The sequence below is a fragment of the Lutra lutra genome, chromosome 8, assembly GCF_902655055.1.
Source record: "Lutra lutra chromosome 8, mLutLut1.2, whole genome shotgun sequence".
Lineage (NCBI taxonomy): Eukaryota > Metazoa > Chordata > Mammalia > Carnivora > Mustelidae > Lutra > Lutra lutra.
In genome coordinates, this window is record NC_062285.1 from 82631606 (window position 1) to 82652042 (window position 20437).

General features: G+C 36.9%; 1 protein-coding gene and 1 long non-coding RNA gene across 13 annotated transcripts in view; one reads left to right on the plus strand and one right to left on the minus strand.

The window, feature by feature from the left end:
* PLEKHA5 (pleckstrin homology domain containing A5) overlaps window positions 1-20437 on the minus strand; it is a 227994-nt gene that overhangs the window by 43259 nt on the left and 164298 nt on the right. For 9 of the 12 annotated variants that reach the window (XM_047740351.1, XM_047740350.1, XM_047740348.1 and 6 more), the window contains 4 exons: window positions 17520-17985; window positions 14271-14354; window positions 11583-11702; window positions 10718-10771 (listed from right to left, as the gene is read on the minus strand). In XM_047740351.1, coding sequence (XP_047596307.1) covers window positions 10718-10771; window positions 11583-11702; window positions 14271-14354; window positions 17520-17985 — 724 coding nt within the window. The remainder of the gene's footprint in view (window positions 1-10717; window positions 10772-11582; window positions 11703-14270; window positions 14355-17519; window positions 17986-20437) is intronic. The other 3 variants (XM_047740354.1, XM_047740358.1, XM_047740361.1) reach the window with 1 other exon arrangement.
* LOC125106387 (uncharacterized) lies at window positions 17981-19569 on the plus strand. The gene is made up of 3 exons (XR_007129315.1): window positions 17981-18080; window positions 18325-18467; window positions 19382-19569. It is a non-coding gene; the product is annotated as an uncharacterized LOC125106387 (long non-coding RNA).

Here is a 20437-nt window from a genome sequence, read left to right on the forward strand (position 1 = left end):
TCTCTGCCTGCCTCTCTGTCTACTTGTGATCTCTGTCTGTCGAGTAAATAAGTAAAATCTTAAAAAAAAAAAAAAAAAAAAAAAGAAAAAAAAAAAAAAAAAGAAATTCTAGACAAGTAAATTTAGTGTAATTTTTTCCCTGCTCTGGATCTTATTCCCAGAAGGGGAAAACATTTGTTCAAGCTCTGTCTTGTAATTGAGTTTGAGTCTGAATGCTGTGCTAACAGCTTCCTCCTTTTTTGGAGCAGGCAGTCTGGATGACTCCTTTCTACCCCACAGAGCTTTTGTCCTGATAACCAATGAGAAGACTCATTTCTGTGCTGTCATTTTCCATTTAAATGGAAAATGGACTTTTCCCGAGTTCTTAATGACTTCTTAGGAAAAGAATTTTTAAGTTGAGAATCTGTCTTAACAATAGCAAAAACCCCTGATGGCCTAATCACTGAAGAATTCATTTCTCAAGAATGTCCTCCTGCGTCTAGATCAATAAACTCTTAAGAAGTGTGGCAAGACTAAAACGCTAAAGAATTTGACATGCCTAGGGTGAAGCTTTGAGGAATGCAGGGGTCTTTATAAACAGGTCATTTAGATAATGACAATGTAAATGCCTTCCACTCTCACTCCAGGAACATCTGAAAGTCCAAGAACCTGAGATTGAAGGGTATGACTACCTATTGAAACTATTCATTGTTTAACAGGGAGCAGGGAAATCTGAAGTGACTTTTTAAATAGAGGAATGTAAATAAGTCTCTTTATAACTGATAGGCCTGGAGGTCTATTACTGTGAAATCTTAAAGCAATCTGAATAAACTGTCCATGCTATATAGGCTTTCTAAAAGTAAAGCTTTGGGAAAGTATTACTACTGTTATATATTCAGAAGAATCAATGGTACTTTAAAAGATGCAGCTAGACAATATAGTACTTTCTCTTTTTCTTTTCCAAGGGAGAAAGATGGATTAAAAAAACAAAAACAAAAAAGGAACAACAAATTGGGACACTAACATAGGAGTCAAACATACCTGACACTTCCTTAAGGGAAAAAGCAGAAGCATTTCTAAACTGGATGATACAGTTTAGACCACCACCGATTATAAGGCCCACTTATGGAGAAACATTATAAAAATACCCTGAGCCCACCAGGAAAAAAGGAGGGTAATCTCTGTACTCACAACATCACTTCCTGCTGGATTTTTAGAGCCCTCACTTTGAGATATATATACCTCTGGTATATTTTGAAGAAAACTTTGAAGGTCTCAGGTAATGTTTTTCTAAATAATTTAGTTATATAATTTATTCACAGTGAGTTTCACCCTTTTTTACCAAGGGTCTTTTAAGTTTTTTTTTTTTTTAATTAAAATCCTTTTGGCTATAAGATAAACTTTATAGATCTGATTTTTACTTTGGTGGCTTAAACTATTTTCCTTATTTAATGACCCATTCTTTTTTTTTTTTTTTTTCGTATTTTATGAAACAAGGTGACATTTTAATGCTCTATAAAAAAGCAAAGTTACATACCAAATATTCACTATACTAAGAGGATTTTATGACTCATTCTTTTTATTATTATTATTTTTTAAATATTTATTTATTTTATTTGACAGAGAGAGAGACACAGTCAGAGAGGGAACACAAGCAGGGGGAGTAGGAGAGGGAGGAGCAGGCTTCCCGTCAAGCAGGGAGCCCAATGCAGGGCTTGATTCCAGGACCCTGGGACCATGACCTGAACCGAAACTAGGAGCCTAACGACCGAGCCACCCAGGAGCCCCTAATGACTCATTCTTAACCACTGTTTCTTCAGCTTCAAGGAATAGATTATTATCCGATGCTACTACTATTTTTATTCCTGGGATTCACAGGCAGCCAAAAACAGTTAAAGAACTCAAAATCCAGGGGCGCCTGGGTGGCTCAGTGGGTTAAGCCGCTGCCTTCGGCTCAGGTCATGATCTCAGGGTCCTGGGATCGAGTCCCACATCGGGCTCTCTGCTCAGCAAGAAGCCTGCTTCCCTCTCTCTCTCTGCCTGCCTCTCCATCTACTTGTGATCTCTCTCTGTCAAATAAATAAATAAAAAATCTTAAAAAAAAAAAAAAAAACTCAAAATCCACTTTGTAAAAATCTATTATTGTGTGTATGATGTTTAATACAGTTGTATTTTTCTCTTCTTTGCATGTATTTTAACGATACCATTTTTAATTTTTAAAAAAGATTTATTTGAGAGAGAAAGAGCAAGAGAAAAGGAGTAGGTGGGAAGGGACAGAGGGAGGAGAAGCAGACTCCCTGCTGAGCAGGGAGCGTGATGCAGGGTGCAGGGGCTCAATCCCAGGACCCTGCGAATCATGATCTGCGCTGAAGTCAGACACTTAACGGACCGAGTCACCCAGGTGTCCCATCATTTTAAAGGGACAAACATTCCAAGAGTGAAAATCTGGTATCTCTGTTAGTAAAACAGGTTATTTGTTTTGGCTGTGGGTAAATCTGCTCTAAAATATATTCGTGCTTTAACTCAAAGTTAAAATATCTTCTAGACACAAGGACCTGGGTTTTATTAATAGGAATTGTATTCTGAGTTACAACTGGCACTGAATAGCAGATTTCCTACCATTAATTTAAAGATTTATCAGCTTTATGATCATACTCTTAGTTCAATCTTAAAAATGTTTATGTTCAACTTTATTCCCTTCCTGAGTTTTGAAAATAATTAAAGAGGGGCACCTGGGTGGCTCAATGGTTAAAGCCTCTGCCTTCAGCTCAGGTCATGATCTCAGGGTCCTGGGATCAAGCCCCACATCGGGCTCTCTGCTCACAGCAGGGAGCCTGCCTCCTCCTCCTCTCTCTCTCTGCCTGCCTCTCTGCCTACTCATGATCTGTCTGTCAAATAAATTAAAAAAAAAAAAAAAAAGAAAATAATTAAAGAATTCTACTTTATAGAATTTATAGTAAAAAAAAAATTATAGTAACTCTATAGAATTTATAGTTAACTTCCTGCCTTACACACTGAGCTCCATAAATCTTTCCTGAATGAACATTCTGAAAAAATTAATAAAAATGAGATAGAAAGAAAAGCTACAGTCTTTGGCCTACAAAAATATCTGCTTTGGTAAATACAAAATAGAACTATATAATATTTTGCATTTAGGAGGGGTGGGGAAATTGTTTTCATTTTGCCATCTTGTTAGGTAAGAAAATGTTAAGAACAACTCCGTTAATTCTGAAGGAAGGCAAACAGATTTAGAAAAAAAGGAAAGAAAATTCCTTAATACAATGTACTCATCCTAGCTATGTGATTTGGGGCAAAGCATTAATCCCGACTTATGGGGACAAATTCAACTGGCCCACATGCTACAGAGTATGTGTATATAAGCCACCCGGGTGGGATACTGTACGTGATGGTGCTCTGGAAACTGCAGTGTTACTTAAGCTCTGGACAAACAGGTACTGACCGAGCAGATGCATGATGTAGAGAACGGGATTGCTCTTAAAGGAGCATTGAGAAACAGTGAGCTGCTGGCTGGAGAAAAGGGGCTCTAGGGAAGGAAGTGTTTCACAGGTTGGGGTGGTGGTGGTAGAGGAGTGAGAGTTTGAATGACAAATCGAAAAGAGACCTTATTTTGTAGTAAAAGGTTGGTGAAATTTCTGGAGTTAGCTGAAAGACATAGAGTGGCAGGGGCTTTTAATATGGCCAAAATTTTATAAATGGTAATGAGGAGCTTATTAGTACATATAGGGTGTTATGATGGCCTCTAATATCCTGAATAAACACCATGCAGGTATTACGTATTCAGCTAAAATACCTGTTCAGATAGTTCTACAGAACGTCATGATTTTCCTGTTTTCAGTAAATGTTCTTAAAGGACTTTAAATTCAAGTTTCATGGTATTTTTAAAAAATATTTTATTTATTTATTTGACAGACTGATCACAAGTAGGCACAGAGGCAGGCAGGCAGAGAGAGAGGGGAAGCAGGCTCCCTGCTGAGCAGAGAGCCCGAATGCGGGGCTCGATCCCAGGACCCGAGATCATGATCCGAGCTGAAGGCAGAGGCTTAACCCACTGAGACACCCAGGCACTCCATCAAGGTTTCATGGTATTTTAAACTTTAATTGTGATGGTGTTGGGAGATAAAATAGTAGGAGAACATACTGTAACTCCAGGAAGCTGTCTGATTTAATTCTTCCATTCTTATGCATGTGTAGAATTTCTACCCTTAGAGTGGCAGAACAGGACTGTCATATCTTAGATCCTTCTAGGTAGGCTGCTATTGGTTTTTCTTTTCATCGTCTAGGTAATCAGACCATCCAAGACTGGTGTCAGGTTCTCCAACCCATAACTAGAGGAGAAGACTGGGTCTCCCTTTTTTCTTTTCCCTTGAGGGCTTAAACCACTTTGAGTTCTAAATCTAAGGCAATAGCTAAAATAAAGGTCCTGACCCTTCTCAAAGTCAGGGAACTCTTCACCAAGGATGATGAGCTCAATAAATATTACACAAATGATGTTAAAGGTGAACAGTATTTTGAACCATTTTTTGTCAGGGAACTGAAGGATGACAATCCAAATTTTGGACACGCTGGGACTGTACTGAAGGCAGACGGTCCAAGTGCAGATTGCTACGAGCAACTACAAACACGTAACTGTAAAGGCAGTGATGTGTTTTGGATACCTTTTGTGCTCTTCTTTACATCCTATTAGCCCATCTTTTATTTCCGCTCTTGCTGAGCCAACACCCACTTTGTGCATGGGAACCCACTGAGTGCTCGTGTATGCATTACCTCAGTATGTTGGAGAGTTAGTCTTTTTTTTTTTTTTTTTTAAAGATTTTATTTATTTATTTGACAGAGAGAAATCACAAGTAAGCAGAGAGGCAGGCAGAGAGAGAGGAGGAAGCAGGCTCCCTGCTGAGCAGAAAGCCCGATGTGGGGCTCGATCCCAGGACTCCGAGATCATGACCTGAGCCGAAGGCAGCGGCTTAACCCACTGAGCCACCCAGGCGCCCCTGGAGAGTTAGTCTTGAGAGGTAGCCCTTGCCAGAGGAGGATGGCGGCCAGTACAGGATGGGCGCTCCTCCTTCTGTTCAGATGGGCAATTCCGCAGTGTTTCATCAACAAGTATCAGTCAGATGAGGCCCAAGTTGTGTATGGCAGTTGATAATATATTCCCTCCTTCCCTGCTTACTCTCTCTACTTCTATACCTTGGTATCACTTCCCAAAATAAACTTCCTGAGAACAAGCGCAAATCAAGGACGCCCACATCACAGACTCTGTTTTCTGGGAGAAATCCAGGGGCTAGAGATGAAGAATAACTAACTAAGAGACAACTAGTAAAATGATGTGTAGGTGAATGCTCAGAGGAGGGAACACTGAAAACCAGAAAACTTCTGGGGTGCCTGGGTGGCTCAGTCAGTAAAGTGTCTGACTCAATCTCAGCTCAGGTCTTGATCTCAGGGTCATGATTTCAAGCCCCGCGTTGGGCGTGGAGTCTGCTTAAAAAACAAAAACAAAAACAAAACCAGAGAACTTCCCCAGTTAAGGCTGGGATGAGTGAAAACAGCAAAAAGGGATAGATTAGTTACTAGTAAGAAATAGGAAAACCATGATAATAATGTTTAGGCAGTGTATTATAGGCCAAGAGATCAGAATCAACACATATAGAATTTCCAGTTCTGGTCTACCCACTGTCTATTTAGTCTTCTTAGAGTTCTGTCATTATGATGTCATATACTGCTTAAGAATTCCCTGGATATTATCCCTCTCTCCCTACTACTTCTGTGATCAGATTATGCAGAGGAAGGGAGAGACCGAATCAGAATGGAAGAAGGAGGTGTAAGGGAGAAAGGATTTCTCTTAATAGCAAAGCGTAAGAAAATACAGATATTCTGTACCATGTAACTAGCAGGGTTAATAAATGTTAAATAACATATTTTCATTTTTCCAGTATCTTTAGCTTGCTTTTGCCAAATGCCTAATCTATGTCCCTTGGAAACATTCTCTATCAATCATTCCTAAAAATAGAAGCTCCAAGACCCCTTGAAATATTAGAGAAAATGGGATCCTGCCTAATAGCTCCACAGAATGAAGTTGCTGAATTGACAGGAACAATGAAAGCCATCAAGAATCTTTTCAATCATCTTGTTAGCATTTCTTCCCTTATAGGAAGGCTGTCTTTCATGCACACAAAGAACAAAATGCAAAAAAGTATTCTTGGGTTTTTACCTTGAATGGTTTCAGTACCAATGACATACATTCTGTTAATTGTTCCTTTTTACATTTCTCTTGGCATAAGTATGTTTAAAAGTGGTCAGGCTGTGTCTACATAGTTTCATTTCTTGAAAGGCTATCTCAATGCTACTACAAAACTTTTGCAAATTAGAAAGTTTAGCTTACTCTTCAGGGTGTTTTAAAAGTTAGTATTAAAATAAAATGAGTTTCTTATCTTCCCCACAAGCATTTGAGGATACTTAAAAAAATGTACTGATAAAATAAGACAGATTTAGCTATTGATTCTTGGAATTCTTAAACATTTTTATACAACAAAGAACACCATGGGTATGCGTGGGCTGTATTTTTCTTTTATTGTGGAAAATTCTTTTATTATGGCCAACTGGTTTGTCAGGAGAAATTTCCAGTTTTTCCATGAGAATTTGAAGATAATGAGATCCTTTAGCCATCTGATGGTAAAGAATATAGTCTTTGATGCTATATTCGGAAATGACTTAAATTTGTTCTAGCGGCAAGGACACAGCTCCAGCGGGGTAGAAGTAAATCAATTTCACTAATTATTGGAACAGAGGAATATTCTTTTCACAAAGAGCTTTAGAGTACAAGGGGGAAGAGGCAACCCCCAACACAAATGCGGCTGATGGAGGTACGTACGCCTCTTCCTTTTCCGTTCCAAAGCAAATGTTTCTGGTACAAGTAACCATAATGATTCTTAAAGGGAGAGGGGTAAAGGCAGAATGCCCTAATTTTAAGGGCAATTCATAAAAGCAATTTAATGTTACAATACAATTTTATATCTGAAAGATGAGAAAAATACTTGCTGCAGTCCCAGTGCAAGTAAAGCTCAGATCTGCAGAAGTCAATCACCATTTACTGTGGCGAGTATTCTTAGAGGAGGAGGTTGGCCACTGGAATGCTGTAACAGAGTCAGAGCACTGATGGCGGAGAGGGTGGGCCACATGTTTGGTTTACCCACAAGGAGGCAGCGTGCTGAAAAAAGGCTTGTGAAGCAGAGCTCCAAGTTCTCCGAGCCTTCTGTCCATTCCTATCTACCTCCTAATTGTCTGTTTCAGCTCCTAGCATCTCATTTTGTTATCACTGCCTACATGGAAAGCTGGCAGGAAGGTTTTAGGAAGAGAAAGGGAACACCATCTAAATTTTCTCACAGCTCCTTTTTACTAATAGGGAGAATTAGAAAAAGCATGTGAGGAAGAAAGAAACAAATGGAGGGAGGAGCTAAAATAGGGGTGAGGTAAATGGATAAAAGGATAGACACATTCTCATTTCCCCATTGCTATCGATCTTCCCTTCATGACTGACCAAAAAAGTTATGTACTTACTCATTTTCTAAATAAAACCTAAATGAGGTACATAAAGTATATCCAGTTAACACTACTATATGTTCATAGGCTATCTTAAAATTCACAATAATGACAAACCTAGGCTAGTCTTAATAAATGTAGACTGTGAACAGTCTACTAACTGGGCTGTAGAAGCATGAGCAAATGATAATAGTATACTTCAAAATGAAACAAAAAGCAGAAGAAAATCCTACCACATAATTAGTATGGCTTTTGTTATTGTTAAAAACACTTCAGTACAGGACTCATTTTCAAAATGGTGGTTAATTCGAAGTCAAATTATATTGCTCAAGCTACAGGGACCAGAAGTCAAGACTTTTGGACGGACTGTGTGTAACATGTAGATACTCAGAATTTCAGATAAGGCATTTTTATTTCTCATCTGTTATAATATAAGCATTCTAGTGATAACAGAAATGAATTTACCTCTGAAGCAACTCAGAGACTATACTTGGCTCTATTTTTCATGAACTTCAATCAATAAAAACTTTCTTTTGACTATCTCACAAGGGGCAGGAGAGAGAATGCATCTTGTTGCTGGCCTTAGGTTATTCTAATGATCTGAGCTAGGAGAGTAGGTGTTGAAAGTGAGTATCAATTAGCACATATTTGGTATGATACGTAGTATAAAATGTGACCAGAGCCTTTTCCTCTTTCAGATTTTAAAATCTACTTTCCAATTTGTAGTTCTATAAAAACTGGTGAATCAGTTTATAAACCAGGCAACCAATAATGCCAACAAAAACAACAGATTTGGTAACCTACAATAGGTTACTGGCAGTAACAAGATTAAAAGCTGGAAATGTTTTTTTTAAAAGCTGGAAATATTCGAGCTGAATGAAAAAAATTTCATTAAAGTTCAAAATTATTAAGATTTTTTTCTGTAACATAATAACCTAACTACTGATATGAAATATAAAACAGTTCAAAAGTAAATATTTCATTTACATTAAATGTAATTATTTAAAACAAAAAAATTTTTTTCATTTATTTAAAGAGAGATTTTCTTTAGGAAACCTTAAGGATATTTATTTAGGCATATCTGAATTTCTGGGCAAAGCCACCACCTTATTTCTATAAATTGTCTAATTATATCTAAAAATGGCCCATTTTTTTCCCATCAGAAATCATCTTACTCTGATTGTGCAAATAAGCATTCAAATAATTACATAATTCTTTTCGTTACCACAAAATTTAAAAATTGGACCAATAGAACTTTATTTCATGATCTAAGAAATAAAGGCAATTAAGAAAAAGGCATATTACTGGCAAATCTCTACTGACATGTAGAGGGAATAGAGAGGATCAGTGAAAAATTGAGATTTTTGGAAGTCACCAATAGGACTATTAGCATTAGCCTTTCCAACAGCACAGGCTTGGCAGAGTGCTGAGAGAGGACCAAGGGGAACAGAAACCTCAGTCGAATCTGGGTCATCGGGCAAAGGGCAGAGACGGCTCAACCTGGGAAAGGCAGCTGAGGAGAATCACCTTAGCAAATGGTATTTCCATATACTTACCTGAACTTTCCTAGGGTTTTATTTATTTATTTATTTATTCAAGTGACCTCTACCTCCAACTTGGGGTCTGAACTCACGACCAGGAGATCAGGAGTCGCCTGCACTGACTGGGCCAGCTGTCAGTGCTGTGATTTTCTAAAGGCTTAGGTCTCTGTACTTCCAGTTTTCATTTAAGGAGGTAAGTAATAAATCACAGCGAGCCACTAGGTTTATTTCCAGAGATACTATAGAACTTCAGACTCACAATTATACTGTAGTTTACACCTAATTTTTGTAGTATCCCACTATTATTCAGAACTATCTCTAGCTTTATAGGCAAAGGAGCTTTTATGAAAGTTATTTACCATGTATCTTAGAGGCTTTTTGACAATGTCACATTTTGAGGGAAGACTTACTTCTACCATTTCACTGGCTAACGTGTCTTCATCAGACTGCTTTCAAAGTGTACAATTTAACACTGTGGTTAAATTTCAACAGTACCGGTCTCTGGGGTGGAGACTGGAATCTGGAGTCATGAAATGTTATTTCTAAAGCATTCCCATAGACAAAATCATGATGAAAACATGTTGTGGGAAAATAAACCATTAAAATTCATTAATATAAGAAAAGTGTATTTTTTAAATATACTTTCTTATACTTTAAATATCTTAAGTATATTTCTTTTAAAAATTAAAAAAATGAACATCTTTTAAAGGGTTATCCTAATGCAAAATCCCTCTTTAAATATAACTAAATTAAATCAGTACATTATTACTTTGTTTTAAGCAGGCAACTATAAATATATAAACATCTGTCTTACAACATTTTCCACAGTAACCTCTTCCATTTGCTAAAATATTTAAGTCTGAACATTTTGAAACAAACTAAAACACGTTATAGCTTTAATTAATCTATAATTAATTTATATAGATAAAAAATGCATTCACTGGAAGAAATCCTATGTCTAAGAACATATCAAAAATTCCCATCAAATTAAAATTAAATATTGATAGTTTCATAAAAACTAAAATATGGAAGTGTCAGTCCCTAGTCATGAACTGCCATTCACACCCACTGCTACCACTGAGGTAATCTGAGGAACTACAGGCCACTGTAAAACTGACTCTATACAGCTTAGTGAAGACCAAACACCAGGAGCACACGGCAGATAAGGACCAAAGTTATGCAATTAAAAATGACCACCACACTTCTCATCCATAGTTAAATCTCCCTTTGGGAATACAGAGAACACCACACCCACCCCTCTCTGAGTCTTCCAAGGAGGAATTCACAGCTTGGTACCTACTTCTTTAATTAGGTCAACTCCAAACGGAGATAAGCCTTAATGAGTGTGAGTGTTTTGGGATGAGAAAACGGAAGTTTAGAGAATTCAGGCTCTCAGTTTTCCTGTGACCCAGCATCTGCATTGCCCCTAACACTCAAAACTATCCTTTCTACTTGTTTTTGTTGTTGTTGTTGTTTGTTTTGTATTTCTGAATTCCCCGTTAAGAATCTTATTCTGTCACTTGTAAAAGTCATGCTATTAGCTCTTAAATGACCAACATATCGGAGTAGCCTGGAAAACTGTACTACATTTCAAAGGTTCTGTTAGGTATAATAAGCAAAAAAAAAAATTCTACAAATCCCACCTGATGATCCAAATATATGGTGTTCCTTTGAAGATGATGTGAAAGAATTTCATTCTAGTAGGCATCAATCAAGAAACAAAGGGATAGAGAAAGAGGGTGTAGAATTCATGAAAAGGTCAATTTTGAAATAAGAAAAACAGGTAGTTTACCCCAACCTACTATGTCACAGTATACAACTTTTCACATACATGCTCCCCTGTAAACTGTACAGATGACGTATTATAAAATTACACTTAGTTTTGTAAGAAATTAAGTAGACATGCACAGAAGCTAATATATTAAGCAGAAAAATCCTTCAAATGGCTTTAGCAGACTCAGTATTAGAAGTTTTACATGTTAATACTTCTCTGCACCATAGTACTACTTCTTTGGATGTTTCTCATATAACCAGAGTCTATTAAACCCTTTGAGAAATGTTTACGTGTGTTCATTCTTTTAATCAAGAATGAGAGAAATATCTTAATCTCTGATATTTAAAAGGCAGTGTTATTACAAGTGTAATCAATTTTCAACTTACTACTTTCCAGGAACTACACCATTTTCAATATGCTTTATCAGATGTGGAAGCTACAGTATACAGCAAATGATAACACTGTTTTGAAGTCTGTCTGCATTTCCTATCTCATGACCAAAAGTTGGTGCGTGAGCGGGTTGGAAGGCTAAGAAGAAATTCATCCTACCCGTGTGTCCCTTTAATAACATATAAACAAGTGAATTCTCAAAGGGTCAATAGGAGATCATAATGTCGCTGCAATGATTGTATGGGCTCATGCTCGACACTAACAACACCGATCAAACTGATTAATGAGTGGCTCAGAATCAGTGGTAATGGCAGACGACACATACAAAATTCTTCATAGCTGACCTTCGGGCTGTGGGCCTCAAGTTTCAGCTGCATGAGCTGTGCTAACGTGTGTTCCCGGACACTATTCAGTTCGGCCTGCTGCCGTCTCAGCTTTATTAGCAACAGCGTAAGCTCCTCTGGCTGAAGGAGTACAATTTAAGAATCCAAACAGTGGAAAACAGATTAATTGTTGCCTTAAGTGACAGATATTAAACCAAGATTTCTTGGCAAGTTTCCTCTTATGGTTGACATCAAACATAGTGCCTAGGCACTATGATGATAGATCCTACATAAATGCATAGATATCTAGAGAAATAGAAGGAACAGTGTTACTTAAAAGATACAGCGAAACAACAGTACATTCAGGCATTTTCTCAGAACTCAAGAGAGAATTAAGTGTTAAGTACAAAAAAGCACAATGCCAGAAAACCATTATAAAGTTTTGTACGTAAGAGCTATTAAATTATTATTATTCAAAGAAATTCTAAAATGACGCCTAACACTTTTACAGCAACAGAATACCTGCGTGTCCAACATTCTATTTTAGGGAACAGAAGGTAAATAAAAAGAATTAAACTTCATTTAAAACTTGGATGATATCTTCATAACATTAAACTCAGTACCTGGGATCTATTAATTGCTTCCCAGTTATATTATTAAATGTCACTGTTAGGGAATTCACAGGATTTTTTAAATGACCAAAAGATCAGTTTTTATTTTTTAAGGAAAAAAAAAAAAAAAAAGACAGCATTTTATACAAAGAGAAAGGTTCCATGAGTATATAAACCCTCTTCCCACACTCTGGGGCAAGCAGAGAACTTCTGCTTCCTGATTGGTTACTATGATCCCTAAGGGAGATAAATTTTCAAAGGCAGATAAAATTCCTTAATAGGCCAATCTGACATATTTTTCTTTTTTAGAAATGCAATAAGGTATGGTCGTTGGCAGTCTTACAGGTCATAAAATATTAGTTGGTGTTTCTCTGAACTTTGCTATGATTAAAAACTGCAGAAAGGCCAGAGGGAGACTCATCACCTGAGGGCTATGGTGTGCACTTGAAACTTCCAGGCCAAAAAGCGTTCCTGAGATGGATCTGTCTTGCCTATACCACAGGGTTAACATGAGTTCTCTTCTATTCTGTTCATTTGTTGCTGTTCTTTTTTTCTTTTCTATACAACAAGTTTAAGGGACAGAAGTAATTTTTAATTGTTATATGAAATTATATTAAAAATTATTGCCTTCAGGTGAGAAAAGTCTCAGAATTAAAGCGCATTTACTATGGGATTCTTTAGAAAGAGCCATCGACATGGATAAGACATTAAGGAGTCAAAGAATATGTGTGTTATGTCCTGAAGAAGAAATTTCATAACAGGAAAAGAAGAGCTACTTTTGCTCTGATGCCAACCACATCTGGTGACCTCAGGACTATGGGGCGGTCTGTCTTATGACCACCATATCAAGCTCTTGAGGTCCTGCCACAGAGAAGGTAGGGTTGTGTAAGGGATTTAGATATTCTAAGACCCAGAGTGACCAAAAGAAGGAATCTAGAGACTCTGGTTTATTATTTGCTGAGTTAAAAAGATAAAGAGATTTTCAAAAGGACAAAAGGTTCCAGTAAGTTTCCTATATACTTAAACTTTGAGGCAAAATAAAAACAGGCACATTTTTGACCTGCACCAAAGGAGGTAATAAGTAAATTTTATCCTCAATATCCACTAGAGGGAGCAAGCAGAAGATAAAAATTCATAATATGATACTTATTAGCATTATCTTATGATGTATGTCTGTTTCTTCGTCAGATCAACAATCTAATATGTAAAAATTACAACATTTAAAAGTTTTTAGTTTTAATCTGTAATATTTATAACCTTTAATAAATAAGCTGCCAGTAGCTTAAAGCCAGAATATCTTCCTTATATCTAAGCACATAAAGGATGAAAAAGGAAATAAAACAATGTCTGCAAAACACATAGAACATGAATTTGTTTTGATTCCTTCAGGAGGACAATTTCAAATGATGAACTAACTAGATCCTCAAATCACATCTTCACTGGAACCGAGACTACCTACTGACATTAAAGCACAGATAAAAGAATGCCATTAAAATTAAACGATGTAATGAAAAGTCATCCTTTCTCTTTAATGTGAAGAATAATAGTGTCCTGGTGATAGAACTCCTTCCCAATTTGAACATAATACTGAGGATGAAATGATAATGGTAAGTACTTGCTAACACCTTGTGTATTTTTATAGTCTCTCTCTGCATAAATATGTAAATCAGTTTTTTCCCTTCTAAAGTAGTTAATCTGTATAAAAATTCACAGGGGAAACTTCTTAAGAGGCCTGTAGTGTGACTACACATGGTCACCTGCTGGATTTGTTCCACTAATCAACTATTCCAACTTCAGTTTTAAGAACAAGGGAATTAACATTCAATGAAGTAAACAAACCCACTCAGTTTATACAATAAAATCTGAAAATATAATCTTATATTTAGGCATTCAGACATTTAGGGAGACATATCTAGTCTGACAATGAAATGGTTACATGATCTCAGATTCTTCTAATGAGCTTCTCTTTCACAAAAGCTGCAACAGTTTTTCTTTGGGAGGAACCCCTTTTTCAAACTTAGAAGCTCTGTTGGATATGTGCTATCATGTGTAGCACATATATAAACCATGGTACGGTAAATAAAAACACTGAACTCACCGTTTTGCCTTGGAGGCTCTGGGGACTAATAGACTGTAAAGTCAGGCCAGCTGGCATTGACCTCCTGTCAGGCACATAGACATGCTAGGAAAATAAGGGTACAATATAAGTTCTGTGATCAATGTCAGTGACGAGAAATCTTTTTACATTATAAAATATCATTAAAAATTTGCTATTACTGCTTATGAATGTAGGTATTGAAAGTTATTTGCAAAATGGTATCTAAAACTGCATCAATGAACTTTTCATACTGTTAGATTAATACCTACTGGCTTACAGACATAACTAGGAGAGATATTGTGGGTTTGGTTCCTGACGGCCATGATTAAGTGAATACTGCAATAAAGCAAGTCAAATGAAATTTTTGGTTTCCCAGTGCATGTTAAGGTTATGTTTAAACTATGCTGCTGTCTATGAAGTGTGCAATAGCATTATGTCTAAAAAAATGCATATACCTTAATTAAAAGATAGTTTACTACAAAAAATGCAAACCATCGTCTGAGCTTCTAGTGAATTATAAATCACTGATCACAGATCACCTTAACAAACAATAATAAAATGGTTTGAAGTAATGCGAGAATTACCAAACTGTAACACAGACACAAAGTGAGCAAATGCTGTGGAAAAATGGCACTGACATTTTTGTCAGAAGGACTGGTGCAAACCTTCAATTTGTGGAAAAAAAAAAAAAAAAAGCAGTATCTGCAAAGTGCAACAGAACAAAGCAGGCCTGTGTTTATGCTCTAAGTGAATTCTTTACCCATCTTTGATTCTGTACTATCAGACGCTGTTCGTGAGGAAAATACTGGATCAGTGAGTTATGCAGATGTTGGCACCACCGGTGTATAGTATCAGCACCACACATCTGTTAATACCACTACCAATCCTGAAGCGCCAGAAAGCTGTCAAGCTCACACAGTGGCAGATACATTTCCAAAATTCTAATTCTTGCTTGAAAGCTCCTATTTGTCATCAGTGACAAATACAGAGTTGTTTTCCTGGAAGTGACAGGATAACATTTCACTTTGAGATGTGTCTGTCAAATACCAAGTCTGAACAACTATAGTTTGCCTGTCATTCGTTCTTCCAAGTAAAAGTGGTGTTTCATGAAAAAAGGAGCTAGTCCAGCTTGCACCTGAAACGCACAAATCTTTTTCTGTGAGTCAACCCTAATATTAGCACTTTGGTATGCAAGAAAAATGTCTTCAACATATTTCCCATTTCATCACACAGAATATTAAAATGACATATAATGAAAGGTCAAGGTGAATAAAATTATCTTTTGCTGCTTTGTCAAAGGGATTTTTAAGTGAAACTGCTACTTTATTTCTACTGCAAGTGTGTGGCATGGGAACTTACAGTGACCACCACTAGTTTGGAGCCACTCCCTTGGATTTATGTGAAGGTACCAAAACCCACCGTTGCTTCTGTGCTATTAGAAAATGGTAACACAGTAAATATCACTTTATTGCCATTGTAGAAACAGTTTCAAGCTTATTTATAGACTCCCTGTAAGGGTCATGGGAACCCTTGAGATCCATGGACATATTTTGGGAACCACTCAGCACATCAAGGAAAACAACAGGATAGCTTGAAAGAAAATTTTGGCAATATTTAAGAAGTTTTTGGGGAGAGAAGCAGTAGACATCAGTTGACAGGGAACTAGATAGCAAGCACACAGTCCTCTTATATTTGTTATTGAAACAGATGATAAACTAATACTAATACCAGGAGAACACTTTTCAACCACACACTAATCAATTGTATTATCTGTCTTGAATATCGTTTTTATTTATTTTACTTGTTTGAAAGAGTGAGAGTGCACATGCACGCACACAGAGAGGGGCACAGGGAGAAGGACAAGCAGACTCCACGCTAAGTGGGGAGCCCAACATGGGGCTCCATCTCCTGACCCTGAGATCATGACCTGAGCTGAAATCAAGAGTTGGATGCTTGACCAACTGAGCCACTGAGGCCCTATTATTATGATTTTTTTTTAATCAAACATGATTTAGCATTTGGATTCACCAAGTGATAAAACATCAAACTTTATTACTGTGGAGTTCAAAGTGAGCCCTTTTTTGGGTGAGGCAAATTGAAGCTTCCTCAAAAAAAAGAAAAAAAAAAAAAAAAGAAGAAAGAAAAAAGAAAAAAAAAAGAAAGAAAATCCTGATTGACTTATTCATTTCTAACGGTTATTTATGGAAAAGTCAAACATACACTTTATGTAATGTTATAACTAAAAGATTCAGTCTGTCAAAAGGATACTAAAAGGTACATTTTAAAATGGTATAAAGCAAAAAATTCTTTAGAATTAAAAAGGAAACAACAGAAAATTTTCTTTTCGTTTTAGGATAGACATTACAGAACGGGCTGCATATCAAGATGACGGCTTTAGTATTATAAGAAGCTAACTAACACAAAGCACTGAGTGCACTCATAATCTACTAAGCAATGCTTAAACCAACTGCAAGTACAAGTTAAAACATGATTGCTATGTGAATCTTAATTTTAAACAAGCATATACACCAGGGCTTCTTGGTACATTATTCTTCTGATATTAAACTGGGCCATCTAAGGAGATATTTCGATAAGCCATACAAGCAGCTGGTTAGAAGATGAGGTCAGCACTTACCTAAGCAAAGAGTTGGATGAGCCTGATGTATGAAGGCAGGTATGTTGGAAGGGGGCAGGGGTCGAATTTTCAAATGTGTGAGGAGCCAATAAAAACGCAAGCGGGCTTAACCCACATGGACAGCTGATGAGTTACGCACAGAACAGTGCATAAAGCATCTGCTCAAAATAGCTAGTTCTGTGCTCTTGAGAGATGATGCATTGCAAGCTTAGGTTTTTATATGTGAAATTCTGACACTGTAGATTATTCTTGCTTAGTTTTTAAAACAGAAGAGCTGCCTTGCTTACCTCCTCCCTATATTTTTGTCTTTCATATTTTCTAATTAATTAATTATTTTAAAGATTTTATTTATTTATTTGACAGAAAGAGAGATCACAAGTAGAGGCAGGCAGAGAGAGAGGGGGAAGCAGGCTCCCCACTGAGCAGAGAGCCTGATGCGGGGCTTGATCCTAGGACCCTGAGACCATGACCCGAGCCGAAGGCAGAGGCTCAATCCACTGAGCCACCCAGGCACCCTACTTGTCTTTCACATTTAAAAGAAGGCATTGTATAGACCGAAATAAGACAGAGCATCCATAAAGCAGTAGTTAATGCAGGATGAGCAGCTAGCTTACCTTAGGGTGGTGGGCCCTGTGCCTGCGATCTATTGTCACATCTCCTCTCTGAATAGGGGAAGAGACTTCTGATCTGTACGTTCGTTGAGGGGAGTATCCCTGATAAGCAGCTATTGACCCATGGGAAGGTGATGTGGGAATAGAGTGCATGGTCTGATCAGAAATATTAACCATGGTTTTGGGACTGGTCAAAGGACCATGACGAGGGAGGGTGCTCTGCTTATTATAGAACTGACGCTGCTGCCATTCGTAAAGCTGCCACATCGTGTCATCTCTCATTGATCTCCGTTTCTCTTCTGCTCCAGGTCCTACTGCTTGGTCGTGAGTGGAAGGGGTTACACTGCAGATACTTTCCGGCCTGGTCTTGCTGTTCCTTGGGAGTGTTCTATAACCCTCGGGATAGCGAGCCATAACCTGGGCTCTGTGGCTTGGCATATTTCTTGGTAATGTCTGATAAGAAATTACTCTAAAACAAACAAACAAAAAAGAATTGAAATGTAAACATGAACAAGAGAGTTGTTTCCTAGATTCTGAATTAGAGTACATTTTTCCCCCCTTCTGGTAAGTAAAATATATATACTGGGACTTACTTTTAAAAAGTTGATCACAATTGTACACAGGATATAATCATGAATAGATTTTAACTTTTTTATGAAATTCAGTTTGATGAATTTACTACATTAAGTAAGAAAAATCTTTGTTATTTACATAAAAGACTATTCACACAACATACAGTTTGGTTAAAAAAAGGAAAATACTTATTAGTAAGAATGTCTAAGGTCTAATCTCAAGTCTGTCTCTATAGCTTGTTTTTAGATCAACAGACGCCTAGAATCTTTTCTCACATCTCACCAGAACACTTAAGTGGGATCTCTGTGTAGGAATGAAATCCTGAAGTGTTTGAGTTGAGCCTACGAAGCCAGAAGACAGGAAATGAACTCCTGCAAGGTTTGTGTGATTCCTCTATTGCAATGCTTCCTTCAGAAAGCATGACTATTTCTGAAAGAAGTACATCAGTACATTTGTGGTTGGAAGAGAAAATTCCCCTTGATAACTTTTCTTAATTTGAAAAATAAAAATGACTTGAAGCCAAAGCTCAAAACTGAACCATTTAAAGACAAAATACTTGAACATGACAATATTTAGATATAAAACTACAAAACTCAGGAATTTTCCATGTTTCTAGCATAGAAATGAATATTCCACCTTGGTATAAACATTTGTGGGAGGCTTTCTAAAGCAATCTAAAAGTTCCTCATGGACATTAAGCAGCTAAAATAAAGTTCTCCTAAAATGCCGTTGTTTTTGGATATGGATACATTAGGTCTATTACTAAGCACAGATTATTTATTCCAGTTTTCTAAAATGAAAGAATAAAGTAGAATTTTAGTTCACAATTTTTTAAAAAAAGACACTACAATAAAAGCACTGCTCTGAATTTATCAAAACTATCCTTTTGCTAACCTCATGGCAGCAGATACATTAAATAAAAAGGATTTTCAAGAAGTCAATTAAATTAATTAAATTAAAACTTTCAAATCAAGTTAGCATTTGTGTTTCCCCACTATCTTCAGAGGTAGTCATTAGATGTAATTACAAATCAAATTCTAAATGCAAACACAACCTTTTTAATAACAGTAACCACAATAAAATCTAGATTTAAAAAGATCAATATTAAATCATAAGTATTCATCTTATGCTAGCATCTATATTGGGGATAAATTTATATCCTAATATAAAATGTAATTTAATAAACCAAATGTGGGAGAGTTGGGACCCCACAAACTCAGGTTTCCTCACCTCTTCTTTCAACTTAGTTGAAAGTTGATGCTTTTCTTCTGTGTACTGTATTTTCAACACAGAGCATATTTTGGAATTGGGCATGCATAATTGCATAATATTTTGCTGTCTCCTGCTGGATGTTAAAATGCTCAAAAGGCTGGTGATTACATAGACCAGAAAAGGTAGAAGACTCAACGTGTAAGGTACATGACCACACTCTTTAATCATCTGGGGATCCTTGGCTGGTAACCTGGATGTCAGAGCTGTGTGACCCAAAGACCGCTGTCAGTAACAATGCCTACTGATGTGTTGTAGTAAGAAGACTTTGCTGTGATTCGGTGTAATGAACTGGGTGCATCTGAGCTACGAGGTATGGGGAAATAAAAATCCCTCTGTAATTTGTGCCCACTAGGGCACTAAAATGATGTTATCTTTACACAAACACCAGAGGGAGTCTCAAATATACCTTTTTTGTGGCTTAAAGCACCACAGAAGGGATAAAGCCATGAAAAACCTAGCAATACAGTAGAAAAATAGTAAAGAGGAGAAAAACAGTTGACCCAAAGTCAGGAGGGCCAGGATCCTTGCTCTTCTACTGAGTACAGACTTTGGAGTTCATCTGGGACTCAGACAATGTCAGAGTGTGTGGTAGGTTTTTTTTTTTTTGCAAGGTAGGTAGATGGGGTAGTTCATGTTTTGAGGACAGGGTAGGAAAGACCAAGAGTATATATTTCTTTTAATTTTATTATTTAAAGTGATCCATAAGCCCAGTGTGGGGCTCAAACTCATGACTCTGAGGTCACGAGTCCCAGGCTCTACCGACTGAACCAGGTACCCTTCATATTCCTTTCTTTAAAAAAATTTCCTCATGTTACTTTTAATACCTGGGTTAAAGAATAGTCCGTAGGCCAGCCAGAACTAGAATGAAGTCTCTTATTTCCTTAAGCGGGATTCTTTTCATTATGTCAATGATACTCAAAACTTGGATTTAATGAAAAAAGAGAAATAATCCTTCTATTTGAAGAAATTTCTCCCAAACTATGACAGTTATTAAAAAAACTTCTCAATTGTAATGGTTTAATTAAAAATAAAAATAAACCCCCAAATTAGGAAGGGCATAATTTTAAAGTGCTACT